The sequence below is a fragment of the Acipenser ruthenus genome, chromosome 5 (genome assembly GCF_902713425.1).
Source record: "Acipenser ruthenus chromosome 5, fAciRut3.2 maternal haplotype, whole genome shotgun sequence".
NCBI classification, from domain to species: Eukaryota; Metazoa; Chordata; class Actinopteri; order Acipenseriformes; family Acipenseridae; genus Acipenser; species Acipenser ruthenus.
In genome coordinates, this window is record NC_081193.1 from 73,231,382 (window position 1) to 73,251,716 (window position 20,335).

Here is a 20,335-nt window from a genome sequence, read left to right on the forward strand (position 1 = left end):
AAGGTCTTGTCAAGGTTTGCATGCCTCAACCTTACAAGACAATCCATTCTTAATAGGAACTACAGTATGTTTCCTTTTCCTAATGGGTGCCTTTAGGGAGATTTCAAAATATGATTTTACAATGCTTTTTGCCTTTTGTACCAAGTTATGAGCGTAGCAAGCACCATGGTTGATTTGTTGCTTTTGCAATGTCTAAACGATTTAAAAAGTATACATGTATTTCCTTTAGCACAAATAAATAACTCCCGACAACAGTTTTACACAAACGTAGTGCCAGGGGCCTCACTGCAGACGCCTCTCTGTTTTAACTTGCCATCCCTAACCCTCGTGTCTCCCTGTCTTGTTCTTCCATAGTGGTGGACCTCCTGTACTGGCGCGACATTAAGAAGACGGGAGTGGTGTTCGGAGCCAGCTTGTTCCTCCTGCTCTCCCTGACTGTGTGCAGCATTGTCAGTGTATTCTCTTACCTGGCTTTGGCCCTGCTGTCCGTCAGCATCACTTTCAGGATATACAAGGGGATTCTGCAGGCAATTCAGAAGTCGGATGAGGGCCACCCCTTCAAGTGAGTGCATTCACTACAATGAGACTCCCACGGCTGTTTGCCGCCTTCATATACAGGATGTAGATTGACCATATGGTAAAATATGACATGTTGAAGGGTCACGTCACAGGGCCTTGGTAAAGTTGTGCATGCAGCGGTCCTACAACAGAAGTTCACTCTGGTGACCCTCAGCTGCAGCACAACCCATATCCCTGCTGTACAACCTATTGTTGCTTTAGCCCTTACTTTACACCCTTTTATTATCATGTGAGTAGTTTGTCTGTGGAATAATTGGCAGGATGCACGGTGGACTACAAGGTTGTCTGTTGCATGTGTTTTTTAAATTTAATTTAATTTTTATTTTTTTTATAGAACATTCATCCAACAGGGGTGTGCAATTAAAAAAATAAAATAAATAAATAAATTGTCCAAGGGTCAAAATGCTGGAAAAATCTACATGTCCTTAAAAATCTACTTGCCCCTTCACCATCCCACAAAACACACACAAATAGAATATCACTTAAGATTTTGCTTTAATTAAAGAGTGAACACAGCCAATTGATTTAATAATCATTTTTGCTTCTGGAAATTAAAGAAAATGTAATTCAGTCCAAACAAAACTGATCCCATCTAATTTGTGTACATACGCAAATAATTAAACTAAAAAGATTCAAACTACCTCAGATGTTTAGGTAGGAGATCACTAAGTTACACTTTTGGAGACATTTCTCAAAAATGAATTGACTGAGTACATTTTAAACCCCTTTTTTTTTTTTTACATTAAAACTAGGTAATTGTAGGGTATATTTAATCATAGAGCGAAAACATTATTCTCTTCATAATCTTCAGATTCTCATCTGTTTAGAAATGTATAATACTTTCGGTGGATGTTTGGTAGAATGTTCACAGGAGCGGAAGGTTAAAGGATTGGTTTCTAAGCTGCGTTACCCAGAACAGTGGTGACGCTTGCTTAATACATTTTTGTTTCCTATTTGGCCTTTGGATAAAGAGAAGTAATTTTGTTTTGTGGGTGTTCCAGTGGGAGAGTCAGAATTCAAGAGAAGGTAACGGTTTAGTAAGAGTGCAATGTTATGGAGTCATTTCAAAGTTGTATTAAAAATAATTAAGTCAGTGCTATAGCTTTTCAAGCCTACTGCCAACCACCTGATTTTTTAAGAATTAAAAAAAAAAAAAAATTGCTGAACCATTACATATATATATTTATTTATTTATTTCTTAGCAGACACCCTTATCCAGGGCGACTTACAATTGTTACAAGATATCACATTATTTTTAACATACAATTACCCATTTATACAGTTGGGTTTTTACTGGCGCAATCTAGGTAAAGTACCTTGCTCAAGGGTACAACAGCAGTGTCCTCCACTGGGGATTGAACACACGACCCTCCGGTCAAGAGTCCAGAGCCCTAGCCACTACTCCACATTGCTGAAATAGTTAAGGTTTTTATCATTTTTATTATGTTAAATATTCTTCTTCGAGCTGGTGGTCAAACTTTACTGGGCTCCTACTGTAGACAAAGGCAATGTAATAGTATTGTTGCATTCATTTTAAATTACGTTTGTTACTGTGTGACCTGAGGGTTTGTGAATTAAAAGGATGTGTGTTTGTGTACTGTGTATTTTTGCTTTGAGGTTTAGTTACATATTATTATTATTATTATTATTATTATTATTATTATATATATTTTTTTTTTTTTACATTTTCATTGGTCTGAAGTACTTGTATAAAGGTAAAACTTGTCCTAGACACAAATCTTGTCCCGTTTGTTGGGCGATATGAATTGCACACCCCTACACACACACACACACACACACACACACACACACAGGAGTAGTGGTTAGGGCTTTGGACTCTTGACAGGAGGGTCGTGGGTTCAATCCCAGGTGGGGGACACTGCTGCTGTACCTTTTGAGCAAGGTACTTTACCTAGATTGCTCCAGTAAAAACCCAACTGTATAAATGGGTAATTGTATGTAAAAAATAATGTGATATCTTGTAACAGTGTCTGCTAAGAAATAAATAATAATATACACACACACACATGGGTTGTATAGCGGCTGTTTACAGATTCAGTCTCTGCACTATGTGTGATTATAAGGCTGCAGAAAAAACAGTTAATGGCAGAGTGGTTTATTTGGTAACCAGACTATGCTTAATGTCACTGCTGTTGTGGGCCCTTTGCCAAGATACTCATCCATTCTGCCAGCCAGCTGACAACTTTCATTCCTTTCTTTTGAAAGCATGCTTAGGTACAGAATTTGGAATCTCCACCACACACTTGAATCAAATATACCAGATGGTCTTATTTTGTATTTGTATTTTAAAATGTCTGTGTACGCAGGGCTTACCTGGACTCTGATGTTGCTGTCTCTGAGGAGGTGGTTCACAAATACAGCGATGTTACACTGGGCCACATCAACTGTGCACTGAAAGAGCTACGCCACCTGTTTCTGGTGGAAGACCTGGTTGACTCACTGAAGGTAAATGAGCTCTGAGTCAGAGCGAAGGGGTGGGGTGGGTTAACGTGCTCCAGGTGCTTAAACAGACAATGCACAAGCTGAACAAAGCAAGAAGCTTGTATTCTATGAGCACAGTGAAAGAGGGCAATAGCAAGAATTCCACTTTCCTCCTCCTTGTATTTGTTTGTTTTTAATAATTCAGCAGTATATCGATTATGTAGGGTCTGATCTTGATCACCTCATTAAGAACCCCATAGCGGTGGAAGGATGGATACACAGTTGTCGTGTGTTTAGGCTAACCGGGGCTCGTACTCCAGGACAGTTGTTAATAAGTTTTGAAGTTCTTGAGAATTGACCCCTAGGCTGCAGGCTATCGGGTCTGTAGAGAATACCTATTTATACAAACCAAGCAGCTGAACCAGCTGGCTATTCACTTCAGAGATGGGTGGATGCTACCAGTCCATGACATTTTAGGATTTTCCAGAGTCACAGGGCCTTGTGTTCAGTATTGTGGGCATGTTCAGAATTCTGATAACCACACCCAAACTGAATCTTGATGCTGTTGTTAAGGTACACAAGTGTGATAATTGGCAGCTTGTAACGGTCACTTAATGTTTTCATCAGAAGTGAAGGTCAGATGTATTAACTCTCATACATTTAACTAGATTTAGGATGTTTCTGGTAGTATCCTGGTAAAATACCAAATCGTGATTTAGTAGCGTGCTGTTGAAATGAAGTTGCTGTTCAGTTTTGATGAGCTGAATTCACTTGAGCAGTAAAGAATGTTATACTTCAGTAAAAGCAGAGTTTAGAGTGCTTTACTGGTGCTGGTGAAGACATTAACCTTAAAGGATTACTTTTTCATCTCGGGAATAAGTTGGCTGTTCTGAAGGAATGACAGATGCTCCTTGCCATGTAATCCTGTGCAAACAGCTATAGGAGGAAGTGTCAGCGCCTCTTTTATAGGAGAACAGCTGCAGCTGAAGGAGGTCCTTGTGGGGTCGGGATTCAGGAGTGGGTGGAGCGTAGCTTAACTGGAGGATGAGGAGAACCTAGCATTCTGAAATAAGGTTTTGTTTGTGTTTTTGTTTCGTATATAACTATCGTACATTTTAAATCATTATTGGCTAAATGTTAGTGCTTTTCATATGGCTGTATGCATTATCGTGTTGGCTGCCTGAAAATGCAATACTTGTTAAATATTTGAAGAAACTACTGCAGTATATTTCTTTTTAAAAAAACAAAACTGACTATCCTATTTTGATTACTGTAATTGAAATATAAGATGATCAAAAGGAAGTCTAGCCGTTTGGATTATGTTTAAGCAGCAGCTGTTGCCATGAATAGCACATTATTCAGAATGGCCTTTTGAAAGACATTACCCCTACCAGCTATCTATAAAAAAAATATATGTATGTATTAAGATGAGGATAGACTACATTCTGTTTATTTTGGTTTAGCCCCGTGCTCCTCTCTACCAGCAGATTTTTTCCCTTGCTAATTAAGGGACCCTGCAGCAGTCTATATCTATTGGATTCCTTGTGAAATCTTAATCACTCTTGTGCAATATACAGTCCAGGCGCTGAAAGACGATTTTACTATGTTTGGAAAAAGCTCCAGAGAAGGAAGGTGTTGTTGGAGCCTCATGTGAATGAAGGGGGACGGGGTCTGCTGGCTACAAAGGGGGCATTGTTCAAATGTATTAAAAGATTTAAATTAGTGAGAGGAATACAGTGTAGCTTTTGAAAGTGCCAAGGGAGAGGGAGCGAGTTGGTAAAGCTCTGTGGGAATATACAGAAAATGGAGCACCTGTTATTCCAGTTCGGAAACAAAGGAGGTTTTAACTTATACAAGTAAGAATGGGCAGGCTTTATTTTAGAATAAACTGGTGGTAGTTTCTGTTTGCTAACTGCAAGTGACCTTCACTGTTCGTAAACTGATCTGATTTGCCAGATTACTGGGGAGAGCTAAATTAAACCGATAATAATCCCACATCTCTGTTCTCGCTAAAATAAACAAAACCACTTCTTCCCACCTTTTTGCTTTACAAATGTTTGCTTTACAGGTCTTCTGGGCATGCGTTTGTAATGAGGTCACTGTTAGCTGAGAGCTTGCATTCCTTGGGATGCCTGCTAGTTCGAGAGCTGAACATGGGTGTAGTCCAGCAAGTCAGTGATCGCGAATACATCATTAGCAGCACCTTGATGTAAACCTCCTGTTGTCCATCTAGAAGATAATGGGGTACTGTTAAAGTGAACAAACAGTAACCTCTCCATTGGGTTCCAGATCTGTTTTTTACTGACTTAATCCAGAGATATCTCTCCCTTTTTTTTTAGTCTGATTTTTAACGCTTCCAAAAGAAAATGGGTTTTAAAATCCCACCCAAAAAAAGAAACCAACAAAACATTGAGCTCTGGGGTGTTGTGAAAATGACCTTGCTTGGGGAACTAATCAGGAGACGAAGCGATTTTTGAGTTTTAGCATGACCTCCCCATGGCATAACACCCATCAAAACTGGCATGTCAAATCCACAGCTGTGTTATTGATTACACAGTGGCTGCACAGTTTGCCCCCAGCAGTCCCTGAAGCTTGTTCTGACTTTGGAAAGCTTTTTAATAAGCGTGAGAAATCTTTAAAAACACAAATTTAAATCATTTAATGGTACAACAGAGAGGACCCAATGGCGTTCTTTTAATCATCCACCATTTGCTCCATGTTGCCAGTTACCTTTTTCATCACTTGGCTATAGGGATGTCACGATACGAAAATTCTCTGACAATTATTCTATGGGGTATTATCTCCATGATTGCGATACAGCGTGATATTTTAGAAAGAACTACAAAAAAGAGTTCTTGCAGATTTAAAATGTTAACTATTTATTAAGCTAAAACGTGTTTTACAACATTATAAACTAATTTGAAAAAAAATAATGTGCTTAATTATAAAACAACAGATATTTACAAAACACTATTTTAAATACAGAACTCTCAGAACTAAACAGGTATCAATTATTTGAGATTTTTTTTTTTTTTTTTTTTTTAGAAAGGGTTTTGTTTTTTTACCTGACTTTAGTTTGGGTGTTTCTCAGAATTGTTAGTCTGTTTTTTTTTTTTGTTTTTTTTTGTAAGGATGTTGAATGTCTTCTTCCCAAATCCAGTTGTGACACTGTTACTGGGTTAAACAAAAAACGGTAATTAAATTTAATGTTTGAACCGCTAATATTTAGTTAAATAATTAGAAAACAGCCGTAAGGATGTAGTGTGCGCTGAGCGTGGAGTAGCCCCATATATTGATGTGTTTGGTCGAGTATACACCACACTCACTATATCCTCACTCAATATCATTTTGGTTTTTAATCATAAAACGGGAGTATTTAAACGCATTAGAATTATTATTATACACACAATTGGTTTTACTTAAGATTGTTTTTAATAATGAAATAACTGGACGATAGAATAATCATTAGAATTTATATTGCGATTTTTATCTTTTTATCGTCACATCGCAACACCCCTACTTTGTCTGCAGCCCAACCCAAACAAACTGCTGTATTACGAAAGGCAAAGACAAATTTAATGGTGAAGGAAAAACAGATACATATTCAGGCGAACTTGATGTTGACTTTTCTGAAGGTCTGGAAAGCTGCCCTACCCAGTCTCCTAGAATGGAATAAATAGTCAACACTAAGCTCCGTGTCCTAATAATGGTGTATTCAACAGGTTGGGGGGGGGTGGTCAGGGTCAGCTGTTTGTTTTAAATGGTGTATTCCATTTTATTTTTAGATGCACTTTTATCAGCAATCATCCTAAAAGCTGTCTTGGTAAATCTAATCTCTTAATGAATCCATTTGTAGTATATTTTGTATCTGATTTTCAGGACATTAGAGGCTTTGTTGTGTAAAGCATCATAGATGTGTGTTACCTCAACAGCACGCCGGTGCTTTAAATAATGCAGGAAATATACTGTGACACATTCCAGACACTTTCTGAGCCATGAGCTTTTTATTTTTGTCACATTCTTGCGAATGTATCCCTTTTTGCCTCCATTCTCCCCAGAAATACACATTTAAAACCAGATTCAATATTTGATATTTAACTTTTTTTTAATTTTTTAGTTTGCTGTATTGATGTGGATCCTTACCTATGTTGGCGCCTTGTTTAATGGTCTGACGCTTCTAATTCTGGGTAAGTTTTTTTTAAAGAGTGTTTACTGTAGTGTAGTAAAATAAAGTATCTTGAACTGTATACAAGGTAAAACTTCTATACATTCTGATTTCCCAGTGCAAGTAGCTCTGTCCCCTCCTGATTTTTATAGTCGGATACAAACCTGTTTTATATGAAAAGCAAATACTAGGAAAACAAGTTTATGGCCCTGTGTTATGAGACTGGACATTTCACTGTCTTGCAGTTTGAAAATATATTCTGTTTCTTTTCAGCTTTGATTTCCGTGTTTAGCATCCCAGTTATTTATGAAAGGCACCAGGTGAGCAGAGTTTAATTATTTTTTTTAATTTAAGTTCATTTGCGTATGTAAATCAAAATGTATTTAAATGGAAACCCCTATTTTCACAGAAGGCTTTCTTTTTAAATTAGTACTCTTGCTAATCTGAACCTATAATGGGAGCCATGCCATCGTAACGGAATGCAACAGCTTCGATAATCATAATTCATCAATGTTATAAAGTATTTAAGGGTTATTACTAATTTGATTTAAATGCAAGTTTCAGAAACATAAAAAGAGTATGATGGTAAAATCTATGACCTAAGTTGTTTCTTACTACTTTTTTCCAGGCACAGATTGACCATTATTTAGCTCTGGTGAACAACCAAGTTAAAGACATTGTTGCTAAGTAAGTATGGTTAAACTATGGCAAGAAATTGGCTTCATTTTTATCGTGTGATATTGCTGTTTGGCAGGAGTGGTTTTTTTTTGGGGGGGGGCGACGACACACAAGTTAAGTATGATGGGGTAGTGGGTAATGCGTGTTTTCTTATACACTGGGTGAAAGTCATGGACAATTTTGACTGTAGATGCTAAATTGGGAATGTCGCTAGGTTTCATTAAGATTTGTGTGTGTTGCATTCTGCACAAGAGAGCAAATGTTATAACAGCAGGATGTTTGTGTTTCAGGATCCAAGCTAAAGTCCCTGGACTGAAGCGCAAGACGGAGTAAGGGCTTCAGGCAGCATCTCTTGGAGAGTCACTCGGGCTGAGGGGAGGGTGGGGAGCGAATACAATACATTACCTTGACATTGCAGTGTAATTTCACAAATCTCTATACCAGTATAGCAGTCCTCTCGTGTTGTGAAAATGTAACTCTTGTTAACCTGTCGTTGGTTTTCACCAGCCCAAGTATTATATGCCACTGCATAGATCTAATTATTTATCTTGTTTTTAAACACTGGTTTGTATTTAAGAAAACGATTTGAGAAAACCATACACTGTGCTTTGCCATGGAAAGTCTTATGTTAAAGGAAATCATGGTCAAAGTGGAGCAGGGAATTTTTCTTTTTTTTTCACCGTTTACCTACTGTTTGTAGAGTCTGAGTTAAGGTCGGGGGATATTTTTAAATGCAACAGATGTTTAGTGAATGGTACCATTGTGGCAAGAAATGGACACTTTGGTATAAACTTAGTGTTATTGTGATTTTACTGTTTTATTGCTTGACTGTGTAGTGTTTCACAAAAGCTTAAGCTTTATTCAACAGCTCCACAGTGCTTGATATTTCAGACTGTGATCTGATAACTTCCATAGCACATAAGCTTCAGAGAACATTAGTACCTTTGCAAACACATTCATGCGGATATTCACTTCATTGCAGATGCATAGTAAAATCTCAAAAAACACGTTTACACACTGAACACTTAAACCCTGCTGTATCTGATTTATCTGTGGACTGAATATCTAAAGCTGCAACATATGTTACTTGGAAATTTAAGCATTCTTTGTGTTATGCAAGTAATTGTGAATGAAACTTCATAGAAATGTGATGAATTCTGCTGAGAACCAAGTCTGTGGAATGCATTGTGAAATGTAAACAAATACCAATAAAGCTTATAGACAAGTCAGTGTGAGATTTATTAAATACAAATACAACATTTATAAACTATTGGGCAATATTGCTAAAGGAAATGTATTGTCATTTTGCTTTGGGTAAATGACAATGTAACAGGTCTCTGCTATTGCACTTTAAATGTTCTGTGCAGCCATTTGATGTTACAGTTCTTGACTTAACCCCAAAATCCCTAGACTGATCAACTGCTGCTTCATAAAGGATGGCTGACTAACGTATTCATATTTGGCAAGCAGGCTTGAAGAGGCAATAGTGGTATTTCAGCAGCTAAAAGTTCTGAACCATATGGCAGGATTGCAGTGTTTTTAATGGATTAGTGAAGCACAGGATAAAGCTACGGTGGGGAGGGATCATATATTGTAGCGCTGCAAAATGATTCAGTAATCCTCCAGTGCCTCTCCTCCATTTATTAAGTAATTATAGAAGTAAGTCTGACCTACTTTTGTACTGGTGTACTGTGAACCTTAGGACTGGGCGAAATGGAAGCTATTTCATCCAGCATACTGGGAATAATCCTCTTACTGACTTGAAAATATGCCCTAAGGACCAACAGAAGGCCTCTTGTCAGTAAACAATAACAGGGAGGAGAGTGTGTGAACACTGTAAGGATGCAGATCTCTTTTTTGGACCGATAGAATTCATTGGGACTAAACTCACCTTTTCGGGAAGTTATGACATACTATTTAAAAGATAGTGGCCAACAAGAGATGCAATGGAATCGGAGAAGTAGTTGACCCAAGGGAACAGTGAGCTGGTTGTTTTAGTAGGGCTGCAAACCAATAGACTAAAGCAATTTTTTTTTTTTTTTTTTTTTTTTTTTTTTTTTTTTACTGTAGAGGTTTTTTGTAATGTAAACAACTTGTGGTCCTCTATTTGTTAACCCCAAATGCCTGACAGATGGGAAGACATTGAAAAGGAAAACTGAAAGTGAATCCATAGTCACAGCATTTTGTATCTTAAAAAGAATGTGGAACTGTTATGCAGTTTTGTGGGACATTAAGTATAGATTATTTTAAACCTCATTGCATACAGTTATCTAGATGGATTACTGACACCCAAGAACATGATTGGTAAGTTTAATATGTTGTGTGTAGAGGGTATCATTCTGAGATATGTTACCTTGGGCTGTTTTAATAAGAGGCTCCCTATACACAACTTCTTATAAATAACTATAACCATGATTGTACTCAGAACTACTACTGGACATAGTGTTTTTAAACTTTCAAATTTTAACGTGCACATACAATACCTAGAATTGCAGCCTAGCCCAAAGCATTTTTTTTTACCTTTAGATATTCACATGAGTGTATACCTCCAATTATAAACAAAACAATTGATTATTTTAAGTAAACGGAAGTAGGAAGAACTTGATCATTTTCCCCCTATATTTCAGTACTTCAACTGGAATTTAATTTAAATAGTCTAATCATGTGTAGAGTAATTAGTCATTTAAGACTGATGTTCATTCTCTTATTGGATGTCATGGGAAGAGTACATTAATATTTAGGAAGAATCTGAGCAGCACCTTACCGAATGTTTTACTGAAAGATTCTAAATCCACACATCCCTACTGAAAGCTGCATCATGTATTTATTTCTGAACATGATCTGTATGTTCATTTTTCTGTATAGTGAACATCATTTTTGACAAACACATTTTCACATTCATTTTGATACATCAAATATTTTCCTCTATTTTCCAAAACTATGATTGTCATCCATACAATACATTTTAAAGTCTCATTCAACACAATTTATACAGTAACTTGGAGCCATACCATATGTGATGTTTGTGGCGGTTGAGAAATAAATTCATGCATCAAGCAATTTTTTTCTAATTTACATTATAATACAATGTTTAACAAATGTACTAATTAGACAATTATGCACAAAAAATCAAGTATGAAATTTATAAAACGTGAACAGAAATCTTTTGCAGATTGATATTCATTACAGACACCCGTTATATTGGACACTATTGCTGTCACACAATACTATTTCGTTACAGTAAATTCAAAAGTCAGACATCGCACAACAGGTAAAAGACACACTGGATGACAGATTCAAGGCTGCTTATCAAACAGCACAAACAAGACACACAGAAAAGTTAAAATATGGACCACCCACAAGTGGATTATAGACTGCATAGTCAACTTTGGTGCTCCAGGTTATTTTACACCATACATCTATATCCAGAGCAGCATAAGGCATCCTTTCTCAATCTAATTAAACACATCCTATACAATAGATTGTTTGGGGTACATTTTCAAAGCAATTACTCCAGCCCAATGAACTCCCTAGTTTCTCAATAGCGAAAAACATCTGTTTAGGGTACAAAACTAGAATCAAACAATGAAGTACTGGTAATATTACTGAAGGTCTCTTGAATGGTCTTGAGTTTGTTGTTTTTCAGTTTTGTAACACTTTCAAAACATAAAGAGTTAGTTATAGACTGCACTAAACATTTACAAATATGCCCCATGTTTTTTTTTTAATTGTATAAAGGATGCTGAAGTCTTGCCCCCTTTGTCATGATACAGAAAGCAGTGGTATGATAATATAATTTCTATACGTCAGCAAATACCCATTTTTCTCATTGTATTGCATCACGGACTAGCTAGTGCTGGTTCACAATATTAAGTTAAGTACTTTTCTAGTACTTTTATATAATTAGTACCAAAGATTGAATCCCAAACTGTTTATGTAGGTAATTATGTTGATACTTATCCAGGAAGAGCAAACACATCAAAATAAGATACGCGGAATATACACAGTTAAATCATTTATCAATGATTTATGTAAAAAAAAAAAAAAAGGTTAAAATAATAAAACTAACATTATTGGTAGCCCTCGATTAACAATCTATAGCACCATAAGTGTAAAAAAAAAACAACTTTCAAAATGCAATTGTGAAAGAATGCAAGTAGGTAATATAAAATCTCAGGCACTTATGTATAGTTTTTTTCACAATAAAAAGGCTTTTGTATAATAATAATAATAATAATAATAATAATAATAATAATAATAATAATAATAATAATAAACAACTATGCTTGTTATAAACAAAATTAGAAAAAAATATATAAATCTCTAGGGTTAGCCTTGATTAAAGTGTAAAAAAATGTCATGGCACCTGTCATTTCTGCAATTTCCATTGCAGGAAGTAGACAAAACTAATGTAAACACTAACAGTATTTTCTTTTCAAAAGATATTTAAAACACCATTTACTGTGGCACAAGAGCCATGTACACAGTTAAGCTGTAATGCATTGTGATATTGTGTCATCCCTAAACTACTCCGAGCTCTTTAATGGTCAAGGTACTAAGTGCATTTGTTTTTGTCTCTTCAGCATCCTTGTTTGATGTTTTATGCGGCACTTCTATTCCACAACATGATAAAACGTTTAAATGCAGCATTTTAGTAACAGGTTTGTAACAGCCAGACACATGAGGCATTTTAATCCCTCCAGCTCCTTGCCATGTAGTCTGGATTCAGCATGTGGAATGGCTGGACCTTAGAGGCATTTCCACACAAACACACTGCAAGAAGAAAAATCTATCAGAGGACTCACTTACAGTTGTCTTAGCCTTATACATAAGATTGTATATACAATATAAAAATAAATACAATGGTATGTCAAATACATGCGAGTTCTGGTCTACTCTAATGGTCCAAGCAGCATTAATCAGTTGTGTTATACAATCGTAAGGAATCAAATACAAAATGATACGGTTTGAAATAGCTGTCAGTACTTTCTTTACCTGCAATCATCACCTCCAGTGCTTATCGCGTACTTGTCATCATATGAGAATCGTATGTTGGTCACATGAGCAGAATGGCCAAAATATCGCTTGTGTTTGGCCTGTAGAAAAAGCTAAAGTTACTGCAATTGTCATTGAATTAAACCAGTCCTTTGCAACAAAATACTAAAAATCTCTTACAGACAGATACATAAAAACTGATCTGCCAGGGGTAAAAATACCACAGTAGATCTGTTTAATAGTATTTTTTTGGCTTTTGAGCTATGCATATCCTATAGTTTTAGCTTCTGCTGGTGTAGCTGCTGGCTCCAATTAGACTTGTGCTGCAATATATCACTATCAGGAAATGGAAAGGAAATTTAAAAGCTATCCCAGCGAAAGTAGCTGAGATTTGGAAACTTCATCCAGCAAAGACTGAATGAATTGTTGTTAGGCAAAGAGTTCCATTCTCAAACATCTGTGCATCGTCAATGCATGCACAGTGATTAGGTTATTTATTTATAATAATGTTTATGTTACATGTTTAGCTCCTCCATATCTAAATCATATAACAACCCTTATTCTCAAACACGAAACCAAACTTTTTATTGTAAAAACCCATTGTAAAAACTCATTCTTTGCTATTGCCCTCCAATCAAGTAAACTGGTAAATCAGGTCTGGTGCTGATGACCGATTAAATACATGCTTCCTAGTTGAAGTTTAACAGAATTTTGAGAACACAGGCATTTATTAGGTAAAGTACATTATGAATTGCAACTATTTCTTTTTAAATTTGGAACTGCCAATGATTTTTCTCCCCAATTTGGTAAACCCATTTATTTTTTATTCCAACCCGGCTCACTGCTGCCACCCCTGTGCTGACTCGGGAGAGAAGAAGACGGACACACGCGTCCTCTGAAATGTGTGCTCTCAGCCGTCCGCTTCTTTTCACTCTGCAGGCCCGCCATGCAGCCACCTCAGAGCTACAGCATTGGAGGACCAGGCAGTTCTGGGCAACTTACAGGCAGGCCCACAGGTGCCTGGCCAGTCTACAGGGGTTGCTGGTGCGCAGTGAGCGGAGGACACCCTGGCCGACCTAAGCCCTCCACCCCCCGGGTGGCGCTCAGCCAATTGTGTGCTGCCCCCTGGGAACTCCTGTCCATGTTTGGCAGTGGAATAGCCTGGACTTGAACCGGAGACCTCCAGGCTATGGGGCGCATCCTGCACTCCACATGGAGTGCCTTTACTAGATGCGCCACTTGGGAGCCCCCTTAACTATTTTAAACACTTAAACAGGAAAAGAAGCACAGACATTTTAAAGCAGTATACTGAACAAGATAAAGTATAACAACTTACACATTTTTCAGTGCATGGAAAATCAAAAAGTTTCACCAAACCAAAGTCATCCCCGGTCACTATGTTTAGCCCGGCGTGAGAGACACAGGCACAGTTCACGGCAGCTTTGTCAGCATTTCTTGGCCAGATTCCAATTACTTCATCACCCAGGATGCTGTAAATTAATGGTAATAGATAAGACTTGTGGTACATGCACAAAGTATTTAATGAGGAAAGACCAGAAAGATTTTGAACTAAAATAAAGTACATGACGCCATAATGATAGAAATTATGAAGACACTAGTACAATTCTTTACTTTTGTTCAGGAAGAAAAGGTGCCTCCATCAGTGTCAAAGCCACCGAAATGTAAATATGGTTACCTGGTCCAGGTTGCCCATGTTATCCTGTCAATCAATGACTCCTCTGTCACTATCTTCCCTGTAGGAACTTCATGAACCTGACGCTTATAGGCACCAGTGGAAACCTGGAGACAGAAGAAAAAAAATGTTATTGGATTTTGTACATTTTCCCATTTACCGACTTTTGGTTTTGCAGACAACTTCTATTGTTTAATGGGTTTGATACCACAAGGCATTGTAAAGAGGACAATTCATATGGAAGTCAGTTTCTCCAAGGCAGGATAGCATTGTAGGATTGTAAGACTGTAAATTAAATTAACTTTAATAATACAAAAATCAACCAGACAAAAGTTAAAAAAATGTGATCCACTATTTTTTTCCTTAGACCAGCCTAATGCCGCTGGATACAGTGGATTGATTTTGTGTTACTGGAAGCCTGCAAACAACATTTCTAATTTCTACAACTGACAGCAGGATCTCTTACAATCCCATTAACCCTTGATGCTTAATTCATTTAGACTTAAGTAATTTGATGCCCTTCGGGCATGGCACTTTATATTGTGCCCTTTATTATTCAACTAAGTTTAAAAAACATTTTAATAAGTGTCTGATATCTGCCAATAAAGGATTTATCCTAAGGCTTGGATCTGTCATAACATAGCCATGCATGCCTTCTGTTTGGACAGTTCAAGGGTTTAAATAAATAACTTCAGTATTGACTTAAATACCTGTCAAGTTATAAAACGTTCTGCATAATACGCCTTATTTTGTAATAGTGCAGAAATAATAATTATACAATCCATCCAGGTGGATGCCTGTGATGTTATATATTACAATTCATTCAAAGGTTGTGGGTTTGATCAGCTTTGATGCCTGGAATGGATCAACTCAACCAACGTGCAAGTCTCAAGTGGGTCTGGCTACCAATCCACAGTGTGAAGAAGATCCAGCCAGAGTTAGATGTACAGTAGCTCTTGCATCACATATTGCATGAAGAGAAAGTGAGGTCTATTCAATTGATCTAAACAGTGGTGGATTACTGCCGTTCTTTCAATCATTAAAAATGTACCTTCCTGATTTCCACTTTTGGATGTTTTAATTATATTGGACTATTACAAATTACAATTTTTTATTAATATTACAAACAATGTAATGCTAATATCAGTAGTGTAAAAACATTTATTTTTGCTGAATTCTTCTTTATCTAGTTATTTGTTTATTTATTTGATTATTAAGGACATGTATTAGCTATGTATCTTCCTCACATACCTCAATGTATTTGCTGTCAGCAGCAAAATCCATCTGGATAACAAAGCTGGGAATATCTGTGCAGTATCCGATCCGGTTCAGAGATGGACCCAATGTCAGGTCATAGAAATCAACAGTGCTTTCAGCAGAGCCCACCCCTAGGAACCTGCTATCAGGGCTGAACCTGGGCAGCACATCACAAAGAAAACAATACTTAATGTCATGTTGTCCCATGGCTACAGTAAGTGCTGGTTGAATCTGTAACTCACATTATAAAATGGCAACAATAGAGGGAGCAATCTCATTGGCTAACAAACGTTCCAACCTGTGCAGATATCTCTCCATACCAGTACAGATTGGAGCTTTACCATTCTGCCTGATTCACTTGACAATCAATTTACTTTGGGAGGGGTGGGGTGCTATTTTATAAGCGCAACAGATTCCAGAGTGTTCAAATCTGGTCCAAAATATGCAGGTCAAGGCTGTTAACAAACAGCATCCCTAGGGTGCGGATATTGGACCATATGTGAGCACCCTGCTATGTGTTACTGCTTTCTTATGCCTTCCTCTGCACGTTACCCAACCTGATGTCCTGGATGGCTGCACTGCGATCCCGTTTCTTGCCCCAGACTTTTAGTGAGTTCACCAGGAAGATGATGAATTCACCATTCTTCATACCAACTGCGACCATCTCTCCATCAGGGCTGTAGCCTGCACATTTGGCACCTTGGCCCAGACATACTTTGTTCAATAATTTCTGGAATAAAGGCAAACATGCCTTTGTAAGGGTATAAAACGATGTTCTTGAAGAAATGCTAAATCTTGATATTAAATATTTACAACATGGATGAAACCAAGGTTTTATAAAAAAAAATAAAAATAAAGGTTGAAAGTTGAAAATTTGGGTTATAGACAAGTTCCTAGCATACCTATGGACTAGTATGGCTCCAAAACGGCTTAGTTAAAGCCTAGGATAAAGGATTTAGACGAAAACAGAAAACAAATTTCAAAGCCAAATTCACACAGAAACAAAGAAACCAAAGCATTAAACACTGGATTGTTTTTCATTTACTAGACCATTTTGAATGTTTAAAATAGACCAGTTCCATTCATGAATAGATAAAGATTGTACAGGAGTTAATAGACTTGGGGCAAGAATCCATACCTAAAGAGTTGTCTAAGCATTACCACCTATCTAGGATACAAAATAATACAATAGGTACATCGTGGTACTTTTGAAAATGTTGTTTGCATATTTGTGTGGTATATTTACTACATATCCCCTTCTAAATAAATATATACAAAACAAATTATTTATTGTTGTAACAACTGTTCCTAGCTTACACTAGCGAACAGATCAGACTTTGTTAGCTGCTTGACTTCAAGCAAATATAAATTTTTTCTAAAGGTTTTTTTTTTTGGCTTGAAATCAGACACCATTTGCTATGTGTTTGTGCTGAAATGAGTATGACAGTATATAAGAGCCTTAGTCACGTTGCTATTTGTTTTGCTTTTCATTTCCAGTGCTCAATTTGTTTTAAATAACTGTTACAGCTATAATTTTGAAACACTGTGCAGGGTATTTATCCTTTACATAACATTACAAAAAAGATTAAGACCAAGAAATGTAATGTGTAGTCGTATATGGGTCAGTTCTGTAGTGCTTTAAAAGAAGGAAAATCATAATCACCATTTTAATTTGTTCAGGTGTTTGTTTCCTGAGCTATAAACAAATGAACAAGCTATGAACAAAAATGATAATAACCTACAACTGCTGCAACTAAACCAGGAGCCTGACTATTTGTCTAACTGCTAAAATGATTCCATACATAAAAGCTACTTCCCTTCTGTCTTAGTACTGTACCCAATTCTTTTTTAACATTTCAATTCTGTGTGACTTTAGTTTTGATACCCACTTTGTCCGCCAGATCCCAGATTCGTATTGTTCCATCGTCGCTTGCTGATATGAACATGTCTTTGGAGGGATGAGTAGCCAGGCCCCAGATCTCCCCTTCCATATGTCCATTGATCAGAATATTGGAGGCTGCATTTTTCTCTCCAACTTCAATAATCTCACCGTCTTTAGTGCCTACTAAGATTTTACCCTAATTAAAAGAAAATCATATGTCAGTACTGGAGCTTTTTTGCAATTTTATCAAAAATCATGCTGAGTACTACTGATTTTGGTGTAAAATAACCTTGATATGTTCAGGACCTTAATTAAAATCTGCTTGCTAGGGGCATGTATATATCAGCTCACCTATAGTACCTATACAAAGTCCACTAAAAAGCAAATCATGCAATCATTTTCAAAAGGTGGCACCAAAAAGGCTGTGTGGTTAAAGACAAGGGGTTGTAATCAGGAGGTTCAAATCCCACCTCAGCCACTGACTCACTGTGTGACCCTGAGCAAGTCACTTAACCTCCTTGTGCTCTGTCTTTCGGGTGAGATGTTGTTGTAAGTGACTTTGCAGCTGATGCATAGTTCACTTACCCTAGTCTCTGTAAGTCGCCTTGGATAAAGGCGTCTGCTAAATAAACAAATAATAATAATAATAATAATAATAATATAGCCATTCATTAAATATTGTTTGGCTAAACTTGCATGAACTTAATTTCCCTCCTGCTAAAAATCTACTTGAAATTTGAGGATCAAGAGGACAAAACAAGTGAGAGAGACAGAATATCTAGTTTATGCATCGGAAGGCAATAAAGAGATTCTTAAACTACTCCAGCATTTTAAATTACTCAATGCATGTCCCTGTTATTTCTGTTGAACTGATTTTAGGTTTCTTACCTTTCCCCTGCAGACAGACCTCACACACTCCACAAGCTGTCCAGTCTCTAGTTGGAAAGCACGGCACCTCTTCATTTCCTGATCCCACAGCTTAACAGCTCCCCCTTCCTTAGTCCTGAAACACACAATAAAAAGTAGGGGGTATGCATATAATTGTATTTTTTATCCGTTTGTCAGCAGGTATTAAATAAATCAAAACACACCAATTTATTGATGTGTTGATTTCAAAACAAGAAAAGCTGTCCATCCCTCACCTTTACAATTGAGTAACAATCAACGTCAATTCATTTTTGCAGTGATTGGATGCACATTTTCCTCTCATCTGGGGCGCTGACATTTTTACTGCTATTCATATGTTGCAAAACTAGCAAATGCAACTGATTCGTCATGTAAACGTGATCTATAGTTAGAGTTATCACTGTGGAAACTGGGATATGTATTTATTTGTCAAGTTTAATTAAAGATATCATTTTGCCCAGGATTACAGTCCCAGAATTCACTGCAGAGATGATGCCTTTCTAAGAAAACTAAAGAAATGAAAAAAAAAAAGATTTCATATCAAAAGGATAAAAGAAAGGTAATCCAAATCACTTTCAGTTTGATCATGACAGTTTCTATATTAAATAACACTGATAGATTCTTATTGATTGCTACTCCTAGGAACTGCATTGTTTTGTGTTGAGTAATTAACATGTTTTATTCCATTTAATGAATACCTAACAACTTTCTTAAAGATAATTACTCGGAAAATACGAGTTCTCACAGATTTTAACTTTGAAGGTAAGTCAGGTTTTGAACCTAGGCCTCCCGAGGTAAAGAAAAAAAAGAACCTAACCCTTTCAGAAATTACAACTGCTACAAATTATGCAAGCAAGCAAGGAATCTTGAACATAAAATAGACATCTAAATCTCAGTAGAAATCGCAGTCTTTTGTCTAGTGGCACATGCCATTTATAATGATTATCATGACATACAGGTTTGTGAAAACCACGCAATATCTTTCTGGAAGACTGAATAGGCAGCAATTAAATAATGTAAATATTTATTGAATCTGATAAGTAGTATATTACAATATTTACAGCTGACATGGAAATTCAAGTTATTTTGCGTAGCTGTTTTAAAACATGCACAAAGGAATAATTGTATGCTCTTTAGGAAGAAAATAATTCCACTAGTTTCAAAAGAACCAAGAACTTTCCCAAAGCGTGATTGATTACTCTGTTAGTTAAGACTTGTTTCAGACTTACGGTCTTTCTTTTCCTCCAGTGACAATCAGCCCATCTCTTAGAGTCGTGTACATGGTGAAGACAGGACCAGTGTGCGCTTTAGCTACCACTCGAATCAGAAAGTGATCCCTCCACACATACACGGCTCCATTTATAGCACCAGTGAAAGTAAGGTTGTTCTGTAAAATAATGCATTTTCATCAGTTCACATAAAAAATGGTTTTGTATGTTTCTTTTTTACAAAAAGCCTTAAATGCACTGACCTACCAAACAACTGAAGAGTTAAACATGTATCATGGGAAAAAAAATATATGTGTTAAGATTTATTCAGTGAGGCTAAATTGCATTCAAATTAAATGTCAATTAAATGTCAAGCAGTAAATTAAAAGAAGTAACACACTGAGGCATTAGTCGTTTTTCAATACACTTACGAGAGTATATATAAAAAATAATAATTTTGGCAGTACTATAAAACTTTTTTTTGTTTAAAATCTACTTCTACTGTATTCTGAGGCTTACTCTTGTGTAAT

General features: G+C 36.7%; 2 protein-coding genes across 10 annotated transcripts in view; one reads left to right on the top strand and one right to left on the bottom strand.

Annotated features, from left to right (window-relative positions):
• The window catches only part of LOC117402828 (reticulon-4-like), a 32,687-nt gene extending 23,594 nt beyond the window's left edge, over positions 1–9,093 (top strand). For all 5 annotated transcript variants that reach the window (XM_034004334.3, XM_034004335.3, XM_059024480.1 and 2 more), the window contains 6 exons: positions 355–562; positions 2,907–3,045; positions 7,139–7,208; positions 7,460–7,506; positions 7,815–7,873; positions 8,155–9,093. In XM_034004334.3, coding sequence (XP_033860225.1) covers positions 355–562; positions 2,907–3,045; positions 7,139–7,208; positions 7,460–7,506; positions 7,815–7,873; positions 8,155–8,197 — 566 coding nt within the window. In that variant the 3' untranslated portion in view covers positions 8,198–9,093. The remainder of the gene's footprint in view (positions 1–354; positions 563–2,906; positions 3,046–7,138; positions 7,209–7,459; positions 7,507–7,814; positions 7,874–8,154) is intronic.
• A 1,828-nt stretch (positions 9,094–10,921) lies between these two features.
• LOC117402826 (echinoderm microtubule-associated protein-like 6) overlaps positions 10,922–20,335 on the bottom strand; it is a 104,493-nt gene continuing 95,079 nt past the window's right edge. For all 5 annotated transcript variants that reach the window (XM_059024478.1, XM_059024477.1, XM_034004332.3 and 2 more), the window contains 9 exons: positions 19,827–19,984; positions 18,580–18,694; positions 17,699–17,887; positions 16,367–16,539; positions 15,804–15,966; positions 14,556–14,659; positions 14,196–14,349; positions 12,860–12,960; positions 10,922–12,637 (listed from right to left, as the gene is read on the bottom strand). In XM_059024478.1, coding sequence (XP_058880461.1) covers positions 12,613–12,637; positions 12,860–12,960; positions 14,196–14,349; positions 14,556–14,659; positions 15,804–15,966; positions 16,367–16,539; positions 17,699–17,887; positions 18,580–18,694; positions 19,827–19,984 — 1,182 coding nt within the window. In that variant the 3' untranslated portion in view covers positions 10,922–12,612. The remainder of the gene's footprint in view (positions 12,638–12,859; positions 12,961–14,195; positions 14,350–14,555; positions 14,660–15,803; positions 15,967–16,366; positions 16,540–17,698; positions 17,888–18,579; positions 18,695–19,826; positions 19,985–20,335) is intronic.